Source organism: Hippopotamus amphibius, chromosome 14, assembly GCF_030028045.1.
Source record: "Hippopotamus amphibius kiboko isolate mHipAmp2 chromosome 14, mHipAmp2.hap2, whole genome shotgun sequence".
Taxonomy (NCBI): Eukaryota; Metazoa; Chordata; class Mammalia; order Artiodactyla; family Hippopotamidae; genus Hippopotamus; species Hippopotamus amphibius.
The window spans coordinates 56,951,749-56,972,257 of NC_080199.1; the positions used below are offsets into that span (position 1 = coordinate 56,951,749).

The window sequence follows — 20,509 nt, forward strand, 5'->3', positions numbered from 1 at the left end:
TATCTTGCTGGGAGTAAATGGAGCAAATTTTCCTCCTCTCACCTCCTGTCAGCTGATACGCAAACGCCAGTGACTTCAGGGTGCATACAGTGACCTACATGAGTGAAGTGGGCCTAGACAGAGGGAGGGCTACAGGAGCGTGACTCGATATTTCACAGTACATACCGCGAACTTACTAACCTACAATACACTAACCTAGTATAGTGCTTGACACATACCAGGTACAAATTGTTGAATAAATGAAAGCACATTTCCTAATGCAAGATATTATCCATACACTTATATTTTTGAGTGTAATAAATAAAAGTTTTATTTGTGTTTCTCTGATTAGTGAAGCTGAATATTTCATTTATATTTCTTCTCTTATTTAACTATTTGTTTCAAGCCCTTTGCCAATTTTTCTAGTTGCCTTTTTTAAAATTAATTTTTAAGAGTTCTTTGTGAAATTAAGCCTTTGCCCATTATTTCTGAGGCCAAGAGTTTCTCCTAGACCATCACTTACTTGTAATGTAATTCATTATGTCATCTATCATAGGAAGCTTTTTCTGTAGTCAGATCTGTATTTTTTTTCTTATGGTTTCCAAGTTGTGTATACAGCATAGAAAAGAGTTTTACCACAAAATTTTAAAAGCATTCTTCATTACATTCTAATTGTGTTGACAAGATAATTTGTCAAATTATCTGTCCTTTTGACACTGATTTGAACAAATACTTTAATCAATAGCTAAAGTCCTAAATACTAAATTCCCATATATCCATGGGTCTATTTGTAGACTCCCTCACATTCACTAAATTTATTTGTTACAATGCCAATAACACTTTGTTATTACTACCATACCTACGTTGTGTATGATACCTGGTACAACAATCTTCTCCCTTGTCCCTTCAGTTTTTCAAGTTTGTCTATTTTTTTAATATTTTCTTTTTAAAAATGGTTTATCAAATTTCAGAAAAGGTCCTGTTTAATTTATATATGAATAAGAGTGGAATTATCTTTACAATGTTGATTTTTTTCTTTTTATAGTAAATAGATGATCTACATTTAATATTTTCATATTATTTTAGGTATTTTCTTTTATATGTAGGTCTATTAGACATACTCACCTGTTTTACAGTGTGAATGCTTATTGTAAATGAAATTTTTCTTTCAATTATATAATGGGCTTTTGATGGTGTATATGATGGTGCAAAGACAGAAGTGTTTGCATGATTTTAGATTCACTCATGATAGTCAAACTATTTGTATTAGTTCTAATAATTTTTAGTTGATTGCCTTGAGAGGTTTTAGATAAACAATCAGAGGCACTTATCTCTATCTTTCCAATATTTAAGTTCTTTCTTTGTTAGAAATAGAAACTTTAATTTTCTATCTAAAAATCAGTATCAGTAATAAATAGCAAATGCTCTTATCATCCTGTTCCAGACTTTACTGAGAAAGTTGCCTTCTTTTTCTGTTTTCAAACCAACTAGGCCTAGTGTCTTTTTTAGGTGAGATTAAGCTACATTTTCCCTTCCATTTAGAGTTTTTATTCTATTCAGGTTTCACGTCTAATAGCATATATTTTCCTAGGAAATACATTAGGAAATCTGGGTTAAAAAAAATTACAGTTAGAAGTAGGATACAGTACTTCTCTTCTAGAAATTTGGTTATACTTCCTTTCTTATCCTTGGAGTTCTTCCTTATTTCTTACTCAGACAAGTCAAAAGTTTATCTATTTTATCAGAATTTTCCAAAAAACCTAGTTTTTGGTTTAATTTAGTGATGATAAATTTTTCTATTCAACTTCATCACTTTTCCCCCTTTATTTATTCCTCCCTTCTATTGATTTGCATTTATTTTATGGCTATAATCTTATCTTAGTAAAATGTTTAGTTATTTTATTTCCATTTTTTCCTAAAAGTTTTTAAACCTCTCATTTTCTAAATAGTTTTGTAGTCACATCCCATAGATTTTAATACGGAATACTTTAAAATTTATATTCTCTTATCCTAAAGTAATCTGTAATTTCAGTTTTGGTTTCAAAATTTTTTATCCTAATAGTCTTCCCCCATCCTCCTAGGGAACCCAAATCTTTTATTTTTTTATTTTTTAATTGAATAACAATTAACACACAATATTATATTAGTTTCAGGTATAAAACATAGTGACGATATTTTTATACAGTATGAAATGATCATTACAATAAGTCTAGTATGGTGACAGATGGTTACCTAACAGTCATTTAAAAAGGTAATTAGAAAAAAAATTTTAAGTGCATAGACTCTAAAATTTCTTATTGCTTAATTTCTAATTTTATTACATTTTTCTTAGGAATGGTGGCTTTATAGGATTTGCGGGTATTTTTGGAAGTTACTGAGAGTCTTTGAGGCCTTAGTGATAGCCAATGGTAGTTAAGTCATATTTGTAAAGAATAGGTGTTTTAATAAACTAGATACAACAGTTTGTAACTATGTCTACATAATCATGCCAAGTCACTGTTATTCATATCCTCTATTCCTTATGAAGTTTTTTGGTTCACATGAGGACTTATTAATTTCTATGGAGAATAAAAGGAAAATTTGACAAATCCATAATCTATATTACGGAGTTTAGCAGTTTTTGTTTCATATATTTCAAATCTATATTGATATTTACAGTTCACATTATCTTTTGGATTATATATTTTATGTACATAAAATATGCTTTATCCTGTTGAATGCTTTTCATCTTGAATTCAATTTTGTCTCATATTACCATGGCTACATCTGCCTTCTTTTATTAGCATTTATGGATATATGTTCTATGCCTTTATTTTCCAACTCTTTTGTTTTATAAATATCTCTTATAGTAGCATACAGCTAGATTTTTGCTTTTTTTTTTTGCAATCCAAGAGCTTTTTTTTAATAAGGAAATTTAGCTTATATGCATTTTTTGTGCTTATTGTCTTATTGCTTATAAAACTTCCACCCTCTTTTCTGCCTTTTGCTGTAATTATCAATTTTTCAGTTTATTTTTTTCTTCTTATGTTTTTGTTATATATCCTATTTGTACATATAATACAATTAAACATATTACAAACATATAATTACCTATTTTTTTCCTATCAATATCTGGAATTCACTAGCATTCACTTGTGCAAAAAAATAATAATTGTTTTACTTCCTATCCTTCTCTCTTCCTTGTACCTCTTCTATAGCACTGAAATCCTCCATGATTTTAATTTAATCATGTTGATTATTAATAATAAAAAAGAAAAAGCTAATCATATATTTGACTATAAATGTCATTGTCTTCTTTGTTCTAAATTGTTCTGATATTCTTATTGCTTCCTCTTTCCTGGATTCCTTATTTGTGTGACCAGAGTTCATATTGCGGCAATTTCAGTAAAGATCTTAGAACTCACACAAAAGTGATAAAGTTGCCCGGATGTGCAGGTAGCTAGTCTCCAGGATGGGGGCAGGGCGGGGGAGGTGCGTGTGCACATATTCCTCCAGGTATAGTACATTTACTGGGAGCATCCGGGCCCCAGGGTCTTCTTAATGCATTTCATACGTCCAAAAGTTCTTAGGCTCTACCCTTGGAGATAAAGGCCAGAGTCAGCTGGTCCCTTTCTCTTACTTCTTCTTCAGCTATCCTTGTTTAGAGTTCCTTTGTACTCTACCTTCTCCCTCCAAGCACTGTGCTAGATTTCTTACATGGGTTATACTGATTAATCTTTCTTTTGAGTTAGCAACTATTAGCCCCACTTCTTGCTACATATGAGGAAACCGAGGCTCAAAGAGGTTAAACAATGTTAGAAGAGGTTAAAGTTTGAGACCAGGCAGGCAGTCTGATCCTAGATCTTCCCAAGAGGGGAGCACTGATGGTACCAGTTTCCAGTGATGAGATACTTAAGTGAAACTATTTTGTAAATAAAGCACCAGTCAACTTTTATCTTTTACCAATTATTAATTACATCCTGAGGAAGACAAGCCGTTAGGAGCCGGCCTGGCACTCACAGCTAAGCCTTGGTATTCGCCTACTGAAAGTAATTTCACACAATATCAATATCAGAGGAGGTCACTTTATGATGGTGATAGATCGTGAAAAAATAAGACCACTCTATGACATGTCTGAACAAAGAAAAGATGCAGGAACCTTGTCTAAACCACAAAAGTGACCAAACACCCCAACATTTTGGCTAACAGGAGTGACTGCTGCTTATTTATCAATTACAGTATTAGTCTCACTCCGATCATCCCTCCTTTTAAATACGATTAAGGTACCTGATACCTACTTTGTTGTACACCTGAAACTAACACAAGCTTGTTAATCAACTATACTCCAATATAAAATAAAAAGTTAAAAAAAAAAAAGATACCTGAAACCTAATCACTATCACACGCGCTCCCTGACAACAGCCAACCCAGAACAAAGCCCTGCTTCCTCAAACCCTCTGCTGAAATCACCCAACACAGGCCTAAACCCCATGAGTCCTTTCTGACATCTACTTACTAAGGTGGCCCACAATTCCCCTACCATGTGGCTAGAGAGTTTGAAATTTATTTTATAAGCAATGGGAAATAATCGAGGCTTTTGGAATAGGATAGTGGCATGACCAAAGCTGTGCTGTAGAAAATGAAATCTGAAAAACATGCAAGACAATGAGAAAAGAGACTGTTGGCAAAGAGAATAAGAAAGCCATTCCAGTAGCTCAGTGACAAGGAGACAGAAGCCATAAGGCAGGTGGCATGTAGTAAGTACCCATATGAAGGTGGTGGCAGTGGGAATGAAAATGAGTTAATGTTCACTAGGACATATGCAGGAAGAATGGATAGTGGGTAGAAATTTTGGTGCAGTCTTAACCATCAACATGATTTAACATTCAGTAGTCAGGGATTCTCTCAGATTTCTCATAAACTGTTTAGTCTTACTCTGAACGAAACAGAGGATTTTTGTATCTATAAGTTCACTTCATTAGCATACAATAGAAAGTTATGCATAGGATGACTTTTGGTTCACCTTTGGATTATAAAATGCGAGGTTGGATTTAAGCCTACCATATGGATAAGGGATCACTTTAGCCCTTAAGTGTCTTTTGGAAGCTCCCACGAAGGGCATTAGAAGTTTTGTGAGCATATTAGAAGACAAACTTGGAACCTGAGTGTGCATATTCAGCAGACCTGCCTGGATCCTCAGCTCTAGGAAACTAAAATAGATGAAGATGTGCCTCCTAGGAACTAATCACACTATCATTCAAATGGAAATTAAAGAGATGCATGGGTCCAATGGCGGAAATGAAGAAAACTTCCCAATGTTACCATAGGCAGGCTGAGCTCATGGTGGTTCTTGGCAATTTAGAAATAAGAAGGTCCTATTTTACGGGTTTGAGCCCTGGTCCAGGAAGTTCCCACATGCCATGGAGCAGCTAAGCCCGTGCACCACAACTACTTAGCCTGCGCTCTAGAGCCCATGAGCCACAACTACTGAGCCCATGCACCGCAACTACTGAAGCCCATGTGCCTAGACCCCATGCTCTGCAACAAGAGAAGCCAATGCAACAAGAAGCCTATGCACCACAATGAACAGTAGCCACCACTCGCTGCAACTAGAGAAAACCTGTGCGCAGCAACGAACATCCAATGCAGCCAATAAATAAATAAATAGATAAGTAAATAAAATTAAAAAAAAAAAAGGTCCTATTTTGGAATGAGCTTGGTTCCAAGGGCTTTTCCAACCAAGGTTTTAAGAACTGAACCCCTTCTCCCCTAGAAATATTGGTACCTAGGAATAGAGTCCAGCTGGGAGAGCTCACAAAAGCCCAGGTACCCTACAATAAGCTTAATTGTAGAACTAATCCAGTGGTGGACCTGGAAGAGGATGTCATTCAGGTATGAGGAAAATCAGAGAAAGCAGACATACTTCCTCAATTTTTCTTTTGCCTCCTGCAGGCAAAATTTAGATCGTATTTGGAAGACTCAGAAGTCAATTTTGCCCAAGTCTTCATCTCTGAACTGACCTGTTCTATAGTCTTCTCTGCAGGTCCCCCATGTAGCTACAGTGCTTATCACCCCCACCCTAGCCAGATATTCCCGACCTTCACAGTACACCACGCCTCCAAATGACTCATTTTCTCTAGTCCCCCAAATCTCAAGACCTAATTTGCTGCATCGCTCACTATGTCTATGACTGTAAATTACTCAACCTTCCACCTGTAAAATGATGACATATCTCTAAGAGGGTGGATCTAAAAACTAAATGAAAAACATGTATATAATATGCTTAACACTGCTGACACTCCACAGGTTCTCAATAATGCAGCAGCTTATTACTTGGAAATAACATTTAAAAGAGCCAAGCACTTTGTATATTTTTAAAACTATACAAATGTATAACCTATTATATTAAATGATTATTAGATATGAGTTAAAATTGCAAATGCTTAAACTATACCAAATTCTCATCTCTCCAGCAGAGTCTCAAGAGACCATTGTTTTTCCTAACACCTGCACCAAAAATGTATCTGATTGTCCCATTCCTATCTTACCCTAGTCCCCATAACTCATTAAATAGGCTCAAAACTCAAACCTGTCTTGACATCCATCCAAAAACCACATGGTTAGAAAGATGACTATGACTCAAAATAAATTACCATTTAAGTTTAAAATTCTGAATTTTAAGTAACCTAAATCACAGCATCCTTTCTTTGGTTATAACAAAACACACACAGAGAAAGGTTTATTTTTTTTTAAGCCCCTTATTGGCGTATAATTGCTTTACACTGTTGTGCCAGTTTCTGCTGTACAACAGAGTGAATCAGCTGTATTTATACATACATCCCCATCTCCCCTCCCTCCCGTGACTCCCTCTTACCCTCTCTATCCTGGCCCAAGTCATCACGCATCATCAAGTTGATTTCCCTGTGTTACGCAGCAGCTTTCCACGAGCTATCTGTTTTACATATGGTAGTGTATCTATGTCAATGCTACTCTCTCACTTCGTCCCAGCTTCCCCTTCACCCCCCACCCTGTGTCCTCAAGTCCATTCTCTATGGTTTATTAACTGTTACTTCAAATCTTCAATTCTACCAGTACTATTGACTAATAAAAAAGGCCATCCTGAAAAATCACATTTGACTTTTTATAAGTAGTAAAGAATGACAGAGTGAAATAATGGTGAAAACTCTGCCAAGGTTAAAAGCCTATTTCTACCCTTCACGTTCATGCTCAAGAACCCTAGAACTAACTTTCCACTGTGAAATCTAAGTCTATCTCCAGTCAGAGTAGCAGACTTAATGCACCATTAATCTGGTCTGTTCTCAGCCACCAACTGAAATAGTCACAGTCATTCGATTTTTAAGGAAAAGACAGTACAGCGGAAGTACATTCCAGAGGTCTTTTCATAAAAACCATCCCGTGTGCTCCATCTGCACGTGCAATCTGCCTGTGTATTTTCAGCCAGCTTGCATGGGCAGATTAATGTGTACAATTAGAAAGCAACCTCACAGGCATTCAATAAGCTGCCTTCATTATTACACTCAGGAGAGTCCCTTTGGATGCCAATAAAAGCCTAGTTTTCTGCCTGTTAGCTAAATAATTGACAACACTAAAAATAATCAGAAGCAAATGAATGAAGTCAGGAACAAGGTGGTAAGAAAGAACACATTAAGATTCTCATGGTGGTGCCCCAGGATGCTATCATGAGCTTTTTCTCCACTAACTTGGATTTACAGTCTGCTCAAGTCCATGGTTGCCCTTCTCTACAGAAAACAAAGCAAAACAAAACAAAACGAAGCCATTTCTAGCTCGCTATTTAAACCACACATATCACAGCACTGAAAGAATTTCTTATTTGTGTTGCTATTTTGTGATCCTTAGTTTGACAGCTTTAGGACAATCTAATTTTTTGGTGAAAGGGATGGAATAGGGAACAGCCTGGTTGGTCTAGTGAAAACTTTGTGGTGTTAAAATTCTAACAGCTCTCCTATACAATTTTCCACCATAAATTGATTCTAAGAAACTATGATAAAGGCTTGTTATACAAAGGATCCATCTTTTCCAAGAAGTTTCTTTCATATTTCTAGCTATATAATGGTCATTCATTTCATTAGCTATTGGTCTTTTAATTTCAAAAGTACTTCAAAACAAAATATACTTTAAAAACACACACATATACTTCTTCTTGTGTTTCTCAATAGGCTTTAAAAATCAATTTGAGATACTTCTCATTTTTAGCCAACTTCTCTTTTTCCTGGTTAACTGGGACTTTTACGATAAGCAGAAGAAAACATAAGAGTGAAATGTGCGTGTAATTGAATTCAGCTCCACTGATAGTGTGTGAGGTGGCTGGGGGTAGAACTCTTTTTTTCTTTACAGAGAAAGGGTGATCTCTAGTATGTAGTAAAACGCAAACTCAAGAAGCTGGAGGACTAGAAAAAAAAGGTCTGACGGCACAATCTCCCACATCCTTTAAAACTCCAAGAATCTCTCATCCTTCACCTTATCGTGTTTAAAACTCTCCAGAGGATGGACTTGTTCAACTTCCCAGTCCTGTACCTAAGACCCCTCATTGGTAAGCAGGTCTTCCCTTTTCCACTGTAAAACAAGGATGCCACAGGGTAAATACATTTGTTCTTATTGTGTCTCCAGGCTACACATGTTCATCTCCTTCAACTCCTCTGATCGGCCGAGAAATCAATTCTCATCCATTCGCTACCAAAGAAGGGGGAGGCAGTAATACGTTAACTCTTAATCTATTGCCTGCCTCCCTCTATCTCTCTCTAAGACAGCCAACTTCTCCTGGTGTTTAGCTTCTCACCAGCTTCCTTACCCCCATGCCTGCCTTAGAACAAAAGTGGAGAAAGATAACATCATTCATTAGCATTTCCACCCAACCCCATTCCATCTCCGAATCTTTTTCTGGCCTGGGTAGCAGAGGCCTAGTACCCAACTTGCTAATGGGGGCAAAGTGAAGCACTAAGAAACTTCTTTTCCATTCCAACCTCTGAGTCTTAAAGCAAGGAGTTGTTGCTTACAGTAGAGGCAGGAGAATTTCAGTGGAATGAGATAACCAAAGGATGCTGTACTTAGAGGAGGAACACATTTTAAGGTGTTACATATGCTCACCCCAACATCAGAATGAACTTAAATTCTGCAAATGAGGTATAATGATGGGAATAGATAAGAGGAGGCAGTCAGTACAACCCATCGGAAAGTGGAAGGCCAATGACTAGTTGCAGTGGAACCAGAAATTTCTATACAGTCTCTACAAAATAAGTTGTCTGATCCCATTCAACAAGAACCTCTGTAAGAAGTTACATATCAAGTCCCCATAAAATTCAGTCCCTTTTATACCATTTATATAAGATATTTTACTTAATCCTTACAAATAGCCCATGGGAGAATATAACCCTATTTTTTTAAAAACTGAGATTTAAAGAGGTTTAATAGTTTGTCCAAGGTCACAGCTGGAGAATGGAGCTAGGATTTTGAACCCAGATCTGCTTGGTTTTAATTCTACCATATCTGGAATTGATCTCAGGACAGAAATATGGTTCTTTGGTTTTGTCTATCCTTTTAAGCAGTGTGCAAGTAACCTAGCTACTTAGAGCCGGGACACAAACTTATCTTTAAAGCTTGTATAAGAGAGTAGATCATCTACATTATAAAGCACGTAGTAGTTGCTGTGCACGTTAGCTGCTATAATTCACAAATTATACTGGAAAAAGTACCTTGATGTATGACCGACCACCAATTAGGAGCTTTGCTGATAATTGTGAAATTATTTCTCAATTCTTATTTACAAAAATGTAAGTCATCAGTCCATTAGATAAATCCCTAGTTAGTTTAGATTCTGCCTGGGTACTTCTTTTCAAACAACATCTTCCTTATATTGGTGATTTTGGAAGTCTTCATAACCACAAGTAACCTGGATCACCAAAAAGGCAAGCCCTCCAAGCTATTTAGAATGATTAATTTCTCAAATTTAGCAGTAGTCTTTCTAATCCGTTGACTACTAAAGAATACTTTGATGAGTATAGACGTCTCCAAACTTAGAATCTCACTTCTAGAGTAATTACATAATTAATAGTCAAGAATCCAGTACCAGGTGTTTTGAACAGTTACCATCACCTAGAATTTAAAAGCACAATGAACAATATGTCTATAAAATGTACAAAGTTCTGAAAATATAAACTTACCACTGCTGATGTTCTCTAAAAGCTTCTCTTCTGAGGTTCTCTTGAAGTCTTTTTTTCTCCTCTAGTTTTTCGCTCTGAAATTTCAAGGATCAAAATGTAATCTATTAGGGACGCTTTACGCAGAATCATGATGTTAAATTTACCCAAGGTCCAAAATTGAGGCTCAAGTGGCCTCAATAGTCCAATATGGTACCTACCAGGGCATTCAAGATGATACCCTTCTCACAACCCATGGGCCCTACACTGTAAGCCAAGGGCTCCAAGTTCTTTCCATGGCTCCCCTCTCCCAACTTCATTGGTATAATCACAGAATCAGTATTTCATATTTTTACTCTTAGTTCAGATGATAGCAACGTTTATATCTTAAGCAGTGTTTTCAAAATGTTCTAAGGAAAACATGAAATTTACAGACCAAGCATGTTAAATTAAAATTATAATAAATGGTTAAATAGTCGATACAAAATTTATATATATGTGTGTGTTATATACACACACACACACTCCAATAAAGCCTTCAGGAAAAGATTTTCAATAAGCCAGTTCAACTCCCTTCCAACTTAGAATCAGATACTTAAAGCTTTTGAGAGACTGAACAGCAAATGTCCAAAAAAAAAGCCATTTGCTTGAATACAAGAGTCCTCTCCTTTTTTTTAATTAGTTGTTTGGAGAGTCTAGAGATGAAGAACTTCACATTTGAAATTACTGTCATCAGGGCTCTGGCATATTTTAATCCAATTTAATAACCCAGAAATACTTGCTTTTCTTCACTATGACACACCTGTCATTTTTTAAAATTTGCCTGTATGAAAAACAAGTAGACTTCCTAGACAGCAAATTGAATGGGGAGTTGAAACAAGTTCTACAGCACAAGAGAGACTTGAAGTTTTAAATGAACCCCAGGGAGATATCAAGCAGCTGGATTTGCTTTAATTAAAAAAAAAAAAAAAAAAAGGATTTGTCCAGCAGGAAGACCTGTGAAAAGGGAATAATGGAAATCATCACTTCCAAACTCTAACATAAGTTTAGCTCCATCTTCCAAAGAGGGGAAAAAATTGTTTATATTGTTCATTTCCATGAAAGTCTTCATTCACACAGAACTATTTACTTGTCCCATTTTGAAAAATAAAATGGATGGTTTCAGTTTCAGAAAAAAAATAACAGAAATTTACTACAATCTGAGAGTATCAATTATAATACAAGGCAATTGGATTTTTTTTTGATAAGAATATTCACGGCAACACTATTCATTTATTCATTTTATTGTGGTGGCTTCTCTTGTTGCAGAGCATGGGCTCTAGGCACTCGGGCTCAGTAGTTGTGGCTCTGAGGCTCTAAAGCACAGGCTCGGTAGTCATGGCCCAGAGGCTTAATTGCTTCGTGGCATGTGGGATCTTCCCGGACCAGGGCTTGAACCCGTGTCCCCTGCATTGACAGGCGGCTTCTTAACCACTGTGCCACCAGGGAAGCCCCGGCAATTGTTTTATTAATGAAACACAGTTCTAGGAAGCAAACTAATAGAGACTTGTAAAACCAAATAAACACGATCTCAATCTAGAAAAAAATCCTGACTCGTGAGACCAAAAGTGGTCAATTGAGGTGAGCTTCCTGCATCTCTGGGGGAATAAAGGGGAGCCGGGAGGTAAAAGACAGCGAGCGAGCAAGCAGTAGGTACTGATTACACCGGGACTAGGAATGCTACTTAGAGAACAGTGAGAAAATCACACAAGCATCTAGACACCAAGGCTGGGTTCCTCTAACAAGGTCAGAAATTGGAACATGAATTTTCATCTCTTCACTAATAGATTATCATTGGAGTCAACTCACAAGAACAGTTACTCGGTAGCTAAATTCTATCCAACAAAGGTCTGTTTATCCCTGAAGAGTTGATGGAGAAGTATTTTGCAAAATAATAGAGTATATGAGTAGTCAATACCTACTGCTGTGGTAGCTTTTTAGTACACTAATCCAAATACTTAGATTTAGTGAGACTGTTTATTTATTTCCATTTAACAGTGAGTTAAGGAGTCACCCAACCATACTTATGTTGACATATACAAATGCATAATGTAAAAGATCTAAGAACATGAGGTCCAGAAGAAAAGATTATGGAATCAGTTCTATGTCCACCATCACTGAGTAACATTAAGCAACTCATTTAATATCACTGAATCTCATGTATTCAGCAAACATTTATCAAATGCCTATTATATGCTCAGTACTATGTTGTGTTAGATGCTGGGAATGCAGATATAAACAGAGCAGTGCCTCCTGCAGAAAATTTCAGAGGCTAGCTGGGAACACAGACAAGAAAGCCACGACGGCAGTGTGTAAGACATATTAGGGAATAGAGGTTTGCAAATATGTAATATGAATACAAAGAAAAAGCACAGAAGTGGGCAGTTGGGAAACGCTTTCAACAGTTCCATAAACATTCATTCAGTGCCTTCCATGTGGCAGACTCCATCCTGGGTTAGGGTTAGAGTTTTAGGGTTAGGGTTAGCCAAAATCTGAACAACATTTGTAATGTGGTTTCTAACCTCAGGGTCATGAATGAGCTGTCTGTTACAAGTATGCTCATTCTTATGGAGAGTGAGTCCTTAGCTTTCTTCAGATTTCACTAGGGGCTGATGACCAAATAAAAGGATAAGAACCATGGGTCTAGTGAGAGGTAGAAATTCTAGCTAGAGACCAATCTCAAGCAAGAACTTTGCAGGAGGAAGAGGAGGTGAGGGGAGCAAGGCTACTGCACTCCGTTGTATGGGTTTCTCACTGCCCAGGGGACTAGCAGAGAGGTCAAAAAGGCTGAAAGAGAGGCAGCTTTCAGTTTACTAAGCCTTGCATCCCAGCATGGGGTGCTTCAGCACAGCAGAGGTGTCCTTTTCTATTTCTCACAAAGGTACCACTTGTCATCAATCTGAGCACCCACAGATTGGGTGCTACCATCTGGCTGCCTGGATGAAGAATCTGTTCCTAATTTACACAGAGGCAATGATGGGCTAGTAGTGGCCCTGAACAGGAAAAGGGCATTCCTATAAGATATAATATTTTCAATACAGAAAGGCACAAGGGAATACGCCGGTTCAGGAATCCCCAAGAAGCTCATGGATAAATTCAAAGGGGTTTGTAGTGAGATGAGTGGAAGATAAGGTTGAGAATGTAGGAAGGGGCAATTATGAAGAAATTTATACGCCAAGAAAAGGAGTTTGGACTTCATTAAAGGCAATGATGAGCCATTATGTTATTTTAAGCAGTATAATAAGCAGCTCACCCTGAAAGCAACATGAAGGATGAACCGCAGAAAGGACCACAAATTTAAAAACCAATGGCGTGGTTCTCACAGTCATCCAGGCCATAAATTATGAGCCCCAAATTAAGACGAAGGGACAGAAAAGAAAGGATAAATGCTAGAAAAATGTGGGGGGACAGAAATAAGAGGAGAGTAAAGAGAAATAGTAGGAGAGAGGCTATATTAATATAGAATGAGTAAAAAAAAAGTGGGGGAAGATTACACGTGACTATCATTTAAGAGTATCAGAATGATACGGGGATATGTGTATAAAAACAGATGATTGAACCTGGTGTACCCCCAAAAAAATAAAAAAAAAATTTTAAAAAAAATAAAAATAAAAGTATCAGAATGAATATGAGGGCAGTTTTGAACCTACTGGACTTGAGATATACGGTGGCACATCTAGAAAAAAATATCAAGCATACAGTAAAATATATGGTTCTGGGATTCAGGAGTATGGTCTGGAGATGCAGATTTCAGAAATCCACACAAGCAAAATCCATAGACTTGGAAATGTGGGGACATTCACCTAAGAACATGGTGGCAGAGGCACGGGGAAATGAGAGAAGATGCATGGGTGGGACCTGGAGGGAACATCAATAGTAGAAAATCAAGCAGAGGAAAAGGATCCAGAGGAAATCCAGAGGGGTAGCATTTGAAGGACAGAGTGCTAAATAGTTACAATATTACAAAAATTTTAAATAAGTTAGGAACTGAAGAGTCTCCATTGGGTTTTTTAGCTAACAGCTCCATTGGTGACCTTGGCTAGAGCAATACCAGTGAATTACTAGAGACAAACTCAGCCCACCAAGGAACAAGTGAAGGTGAAGACTCAAAGGATGCAAGTTTCTAAGCCAGCTGAGCCCAGCGTCACCTGGGGAATATTGTTTAAAATAGAGATTTTTATTTTTTTATTGTTTTGGTTCAGGTGATTGATAAGGAGTCAGTCTACAGACTGGCATGTGTGAACCCAGTGTGGTAGAAAAGGCCTTCAAGAAGGTGAGCTGTGAAGCTTGGGATGGAGGAGTTGAAAGCAAACCAGAATAGAGACATTCTGTTTTTAAGATGAGAGATTTCAGTACGATTACACTCCAAGAGAAAAAAAAGAAACAACAAGAAAGCTACAGGAGAAAAGGAGGGTTTAACCAATAGAGCAGCCAGGCTCCCGAGGAGATGGAGGAAAGATGGAATGGGAAGCACAGGTGGGAGAATCCATCATAGCAATGAGGAAAAGCACTTTCTTATTCAGCAAAGAAGGGAAAATATAGGTACTTCCAGCCTCGTGGTCTTTATTTACTAGAAGGTGGGAAACGAGGTCATGTATTGAAAATGAAAGATGAGGGTAAGAAGAATGTGAAGGGAGGAAGATGTTGGTACTTAGAGATGAGCCTAGACTGCAAAGAAGATGCTGTGCACCAGGGATGGTCAAAGACCCAGCTGAGAGGGGAGCCCAGCAATCTCGTGTGACAAGAAGAGCCAAGTGTGTTTTTTCTCCAGCAACCCAGTTCATGTGGGTTTAGTGAAATGAAATAATTAAACAATCCAATTCGTGTGTAAAATAAAAATGCTCTCTGCCTTCCACACAAGAGATTGATATAATAATACAGTCAAATGAGATAGGGCACTTCTTTAACGTATAGTTAATTAGGTCAGGGCACTCTCCTTCACTGCTTACTTAGCACTACCCATTGGACAGAGGGATTTGCACGTATCCTTGAATCCCACCAGTCCCATTATTATATTATTATACCCATTTTACAGATAAGGAAAGTGAAGCATAAAGAAGCTAACAGCTTACCCTTTTAGTTCTACATCTGCGTTTCAGAGATATCATTAACATCCCAACATTATGGGATTAATTCATTTGGTCAGTTAAGGGGACCCTACTGCATTTCAACAACCAGAGGCTTAATGCACACACTTGTTCATCCACAAAGAAATGCATGATGTAGGAGCCATATTTCTGGGAAATACCTGAAAGTTTTATTTTGTTCCTTGAATGTTTTCAGAAATGGAAACTCTTCCCAGTTTATAAAATCAGTATTGAAATGCTTTCCTTAATGTTGAGTTTTATTCCTAAAGCTGTTTTTAAACCATTAGCTCTCCCTACTACTTGTTTCCTAGAAATAAGCAACAAGCGTGATTCCTTAAAAACATGTTTATGGATGTGTCTCTGCACCTATTATGTATATCTTGTTTTCTACGCTCATAGAAAATGAAGTAGGTACGAAGTAGTTCCTACTTCATTTTACAGCATCGAAACGAACTAATGATGCTTCTCAGTGTCTACATGAGACACTGTGACCTCCAGGGCTCCACATAGCTTTATCAGCTTTATGACTTTATAGTTTACTGGAAAGAGCAAGGAAAGGCCTTGTATGCCACTCAGATCTCTAGCTGGTTTCTTGCCCTCTCTGATCTTACAATGCTCTAAGAGGTTGCGAGAATCAAATAAAAGTACTTGTAGACTATATAGCACTAGATAATATTATTTGAAATATATGTAGATCAAAGGCAGAATAAGATGAATCCAGCAGGTAGGGAGGGTTGTTGACATGGAATTGCAGATTTTTATTTTTTACGTTCGTGGGCATTAAGAAAGTCTGAAAAAAAATCAAATTATTACTTAATTCATCAATATGATTATGAGGGAAAAGCATGGTGAAGGTTTATTCCCACAGCACTAAATTCAGGTGAAAGGCTTGCTGTGAGGATTTATGAAAACTTGTCTACTACTCTGTGAGATCCAGTGGCAAAGAAAGTACTTGCATGTGTTATGCTGCTGTTTTATTTTTTTAAGGACTTTATTTCACTGATGCACTAATATTTTAGAGATATTTTCTCTGCCATATGGATTTCCAGGAAGAGACATTAATACACTATAAAACCACATGAGTTGCATTAGCTTTCTATTGCTGCTATAACAACCACAAACTTAATGGCTTAAAACAACATAAATTTGTTAATAATCTTACAGTTCTGGAGATGAGAAGTCCAAAACAGGTCTCACAGGGATAAAATAATATATTGATATTGAGAGGAACTGGCAAATTCCAGTACCAGGAGCGCTGTCACGTCCACGAGGCTTTTAGGAAGCTACCAATATGAATCCCTCCAACACTACAGGAGGATCTTTAGTTCACTCTGCCCCTACAATAAGAACTCTGTTTCCAGGATCACATCTTCTATTTGCATGCTCTGCTATCCTAAGATGTCAGTCATCTATTTGGTCAGTGTAGAAGTTAGGGGTACCATAGTTCTGGTTTTGGAGCTTACCCATAGTTTAGTTCAGAGGCACCAACTCCCTCCCCTAAATCAGGCTGAGAAGGAACGGGCCAGCTCTTACCTCCTCCTGGTTGTTTTTCTTTCCCACCCCAGTTTATTTTTTGGAACTTACCTATAGGTTTAGTCTCTCTTATTCAATGGCCTTCCTCTACTTCAAGCCAACAATGGCAAGCTGAATCTTTCTCCTGCTCCATCTCTTCATGCTCTCAGTCTTCTGCTTCCCTCTTCCCATTTAAGGACCCATGTGATTACATTGGACCTACCTGAATAATGCAGGATACTCTCCCTATTTGAAAGTAAATCGAGGGACTTCTCTGGTGGCACAGTGGTTAAGAATCCGCCTGCCAGTGCACGAGACACTGGTTCAATCCCTGGTCCCAGAAGATCCCACATGCCATGGAACAACTAAGCCTGTACACCACAACTACTGGGCCTGTGCTCTAGAGCCCATGAGCCACAACTACTGAGCCCGTGTGCTGCAACTGCTGAAGCCCGTGCTCCTAGAGCCCATGCTCTGTGACAAGAGAAGCCACTGCAATGAGAAGGCTGCTCACCACAACGAAGAGTAGCCCCCGCTCACCAAAACTGGAGGAAGCCCACGTGCAGCAACAAAAGACCCAATGCAGCCAATAAATCAATAAATTTATTTATTAAAAAAAAAGTAAATTACCTTAATTCCACCTGCAAACTTAGTTACATTTTGCCATGTAAAGAACATCTTCCTAGCTTCCAGGGATTAGAATGTGGAGGAGCAGGGCAGGGGGCATTATTCTGCCTACCGCACAGGTTGTAATCTATTTTTAAATCAATAAGTATCAGACACATAATATGCCAGATAATTCACAAAATCTTTGCTCCACCCCACCGCCCAAGCCCTCTGAGGCTTGGTTTTGGAATGTGGGGGCGAGAGGTGGTGAAAGGAAGACCTCGTTCCTTTAGGGCAAAGCAGTGGTGTGCTGATAAACTTAACAACCAGCTCTAGCAGGGAGGTGGAGGGGAGGTCGATTTGTAGCATATACTGATTTCTGTGGTGAAAATACCCCCCTCATGGTCAATTTCAATCTATCAACATGAAGTCAACTATCCCACAAAATTTAACAATCCACTCTCAGGAGCCTCAGGACACCGCTGGAAGAATACACAGCATCAACATACTCTAGTATAAGGAATACAAGTTTAACTGAAGCATCCCAGTGCCTTCTGCAAAGTTCCCCTTAACCCATAGGATTAACTCTTTCTGGACCCCATTGACATGACTAGATGCTAAAGAGCTGGCTGCCTTCCATACCTTTGTGCACATTAAGGATCAAAGAACACCCATACATGCTGGCAAGGGTACAGTTTACTCTCCCCTCACTCACACACAGGTGGTGACCAGCTAGAAGGAGACCCAGTGTTCCCTGGTGACCCCTCCCAGGAGAGGACAACTGAAGGTCAAGGAGGATTAAGACCAAGAGGCCAAACTAGAGGTTCTTGGGTGGCAATAGGCTGCTTGGCTTCTACTTGGCTCCCAGTTCCTGGACAGCAGCCATCTGCCTGGGGAGGAGGGTGGTATTTTGTAAGCTGGTGTCCATGTGTGTGTTTGCTGTGCATTTTAAAGAATAAATGCTCCATCAGCACAGCCATTATCGCTTCCCTTGGCCGTTTTCACGCTGGCAATGTGAAGTATGCCATTTCTAGGTGGCTAATGTCTATTTTTCTTTTATCTGACACAAACTACTAAATGGGCTCACATTTAGTATGAAAAGCCACAGATTTATATACAACAGGAAGAGCTAGGTTAGGGTAGCAGTCCGGGCCAATTAGCCAGCGAAATCAGGTCTGTGGAAGGACCAGAGTGGGCTGCTCCTTCTCTTGTGAGGCAGTTTAGATTAATGTTCCTCAAACCGGTCTGTGCACAAGAATCACCTGGGGAGCTTGTTAACATGCAGGTTCTGTTTCAGAAGGTCTGGGGTAGGAGTCGCGATTCTGCATGTCTAATAAGTGATGCCAAGGCTGCTGGTTCAAGGACCACATTTTGAACAGGAAGGTTCTATACATATCAATTCTCTCTCCCCATCTCTCACTTTTGGACAGATTTATACCCATAATCATTACGGTTGTCATGTTAGAAAGGCCAACCCAGTTAAGCTTTCTGTAGTTAATGGTTGCTGTACATCCACTTGGAAAGGGCGGGGAATGCTGCTTTTACTCAATGGTAAAGAAAACTGTTTCAGCCACTAACATTTCTGAATAGTATACATTATTTGACCCACGAAGAAATGAGCTATAAATGACCCACATGCCAGCCAATTATGGGTGTTAACTGACAACTAATAAATCACTTTTAGGATAAGAGTTTACAACACAGTTCTTCAGGATCTGCAAGCCTCTTCATTAGATTTGATGATTTTCTTAGTTCCACCTGAAATGCAGAAAGACTATGCTATATAAAAGGAATACCTCCTCTACAATCACAAGGCTGAAGTGTGAACCTTCCTTTGAAGGAGAAAATGGGGTGGGGATGGGGTTGAATGGGAAAGAGTGAGGAATAGAGAGGTAGAAAGAGAGGGAAAGGTTTTGAAAAGTTTTTATGAGAATCTTTCCAATGAAGGTGTAATAGCTGATGACCTGGAAGTGAACTGATGAATCAACTTTAGTAAACAAAGTGCCTATACTCTTTTTTTTTCTATACCTCCAGCATTTCATTTCAATCCCTCATGTATAAGTCTCGTCTTATCTCTACCCCAGAGCCTACATCCTTAGAGATGTAGCATCTCTACATTGACAGATGTTCCCAGCCTTGAGACACGAGGAGGTGAGGCTTACAGACTCATTTTATAGGAATAGTTCAGAGAGGGGCAGGGGCCTGTCCAAGGTCACACAGCACAACAGGACACCTTCCAAGAGAGACTTACTCTGCTCCCCAGCCAGGTAGAGAGTTCCTCAGGGATAGAAAAGACTCACACTCTTGCACATTCCCCACAGCTTTGGGCTTCATGAACTCTAACTAGTAAAAATATCTATTGCTTGGCAACCAGGTTTAAGAATTGACCAACACTCAGTCTTTCAGAGGAAAAAAAAAGAAGAATGAAGAGAGATACAGACAACAGGAAAAAGAATTCTGGTTTCATGACTTATACCTGCGGCAGATGTCATACTTGGTCATTGGTATCATGGGTCAACCTCTTGCCCCTCAGACCTCCAACACTTAAAACTGACTACAGCTCAGGACTTCGTGGGGAACGGGAGCAGGAGGAGGGGGATGGGAATAGAAGAACAGCACATTCTTCCTTCTCTAGCAGATGAGAACTTTTAAGAGGCTCTTTCCCCCAACCTCCAGAAAGAGTATCAAAACTAAAAACATCACTTTGAAGTTTAAAATAGATCATATCTCTAATACTGAAATATAAATGCGTGCTTTGTCTTTTATCAATGAGAGAGCTATGGTCACTTATTTAGCATTCACCCTGGAAAATTCAGTATTTGCCTACCAACATGATGGTGGGCCACTGGTGGCTATTACTGATTGCTGTACCTTCTGGTCAAATATACAGCTACCCCTTTGATCACGTGCCTGGGAAGCGAGACAGCGGGTGACAAAGAACTCTAACTCTGAGACCAGTTGGCCCGGACGCGAACCCTACATTTTCTATTTACTGGCTGCAAGTCCTTGGGCAAGTTATCTAATCCTCTGTCAGTTTCATTTGTAAACCTGGGTAATAAGAATATTATACACTTCACGGGCTCTTGTGAGGATTAAACACTTTGTATATGAACAGTGTCTAGGAGAGAACCT

At 38.5% G+C, this 20,509-nt stretch overlaps 1 protein-coding gene across 2 annotated transcripts in view; it reads right to left on the reverse strand.

Moving 5' to 3' along the window:
• EPSTI1 (epithelial stromal interaction 1) overlaps positions 1-20,509 on the reverse strand; it is a 91,955-nt gene that overhangs the window by 47,704 nt on the left and 23,742 nt on the right. For both annotated transcript variants that reach the window (XM_057707556.1, XM_057707557.1), the window contains exon 6: positions 10,158-10,231. In XM_057707556.1, the coding sequence (XP_057563539.1) occupies positions 10,158-10,231 (74 nt within the window). The remainder of the gene's footprint in view (positions 1-10,157; positions 10,232-20,509) is intronic.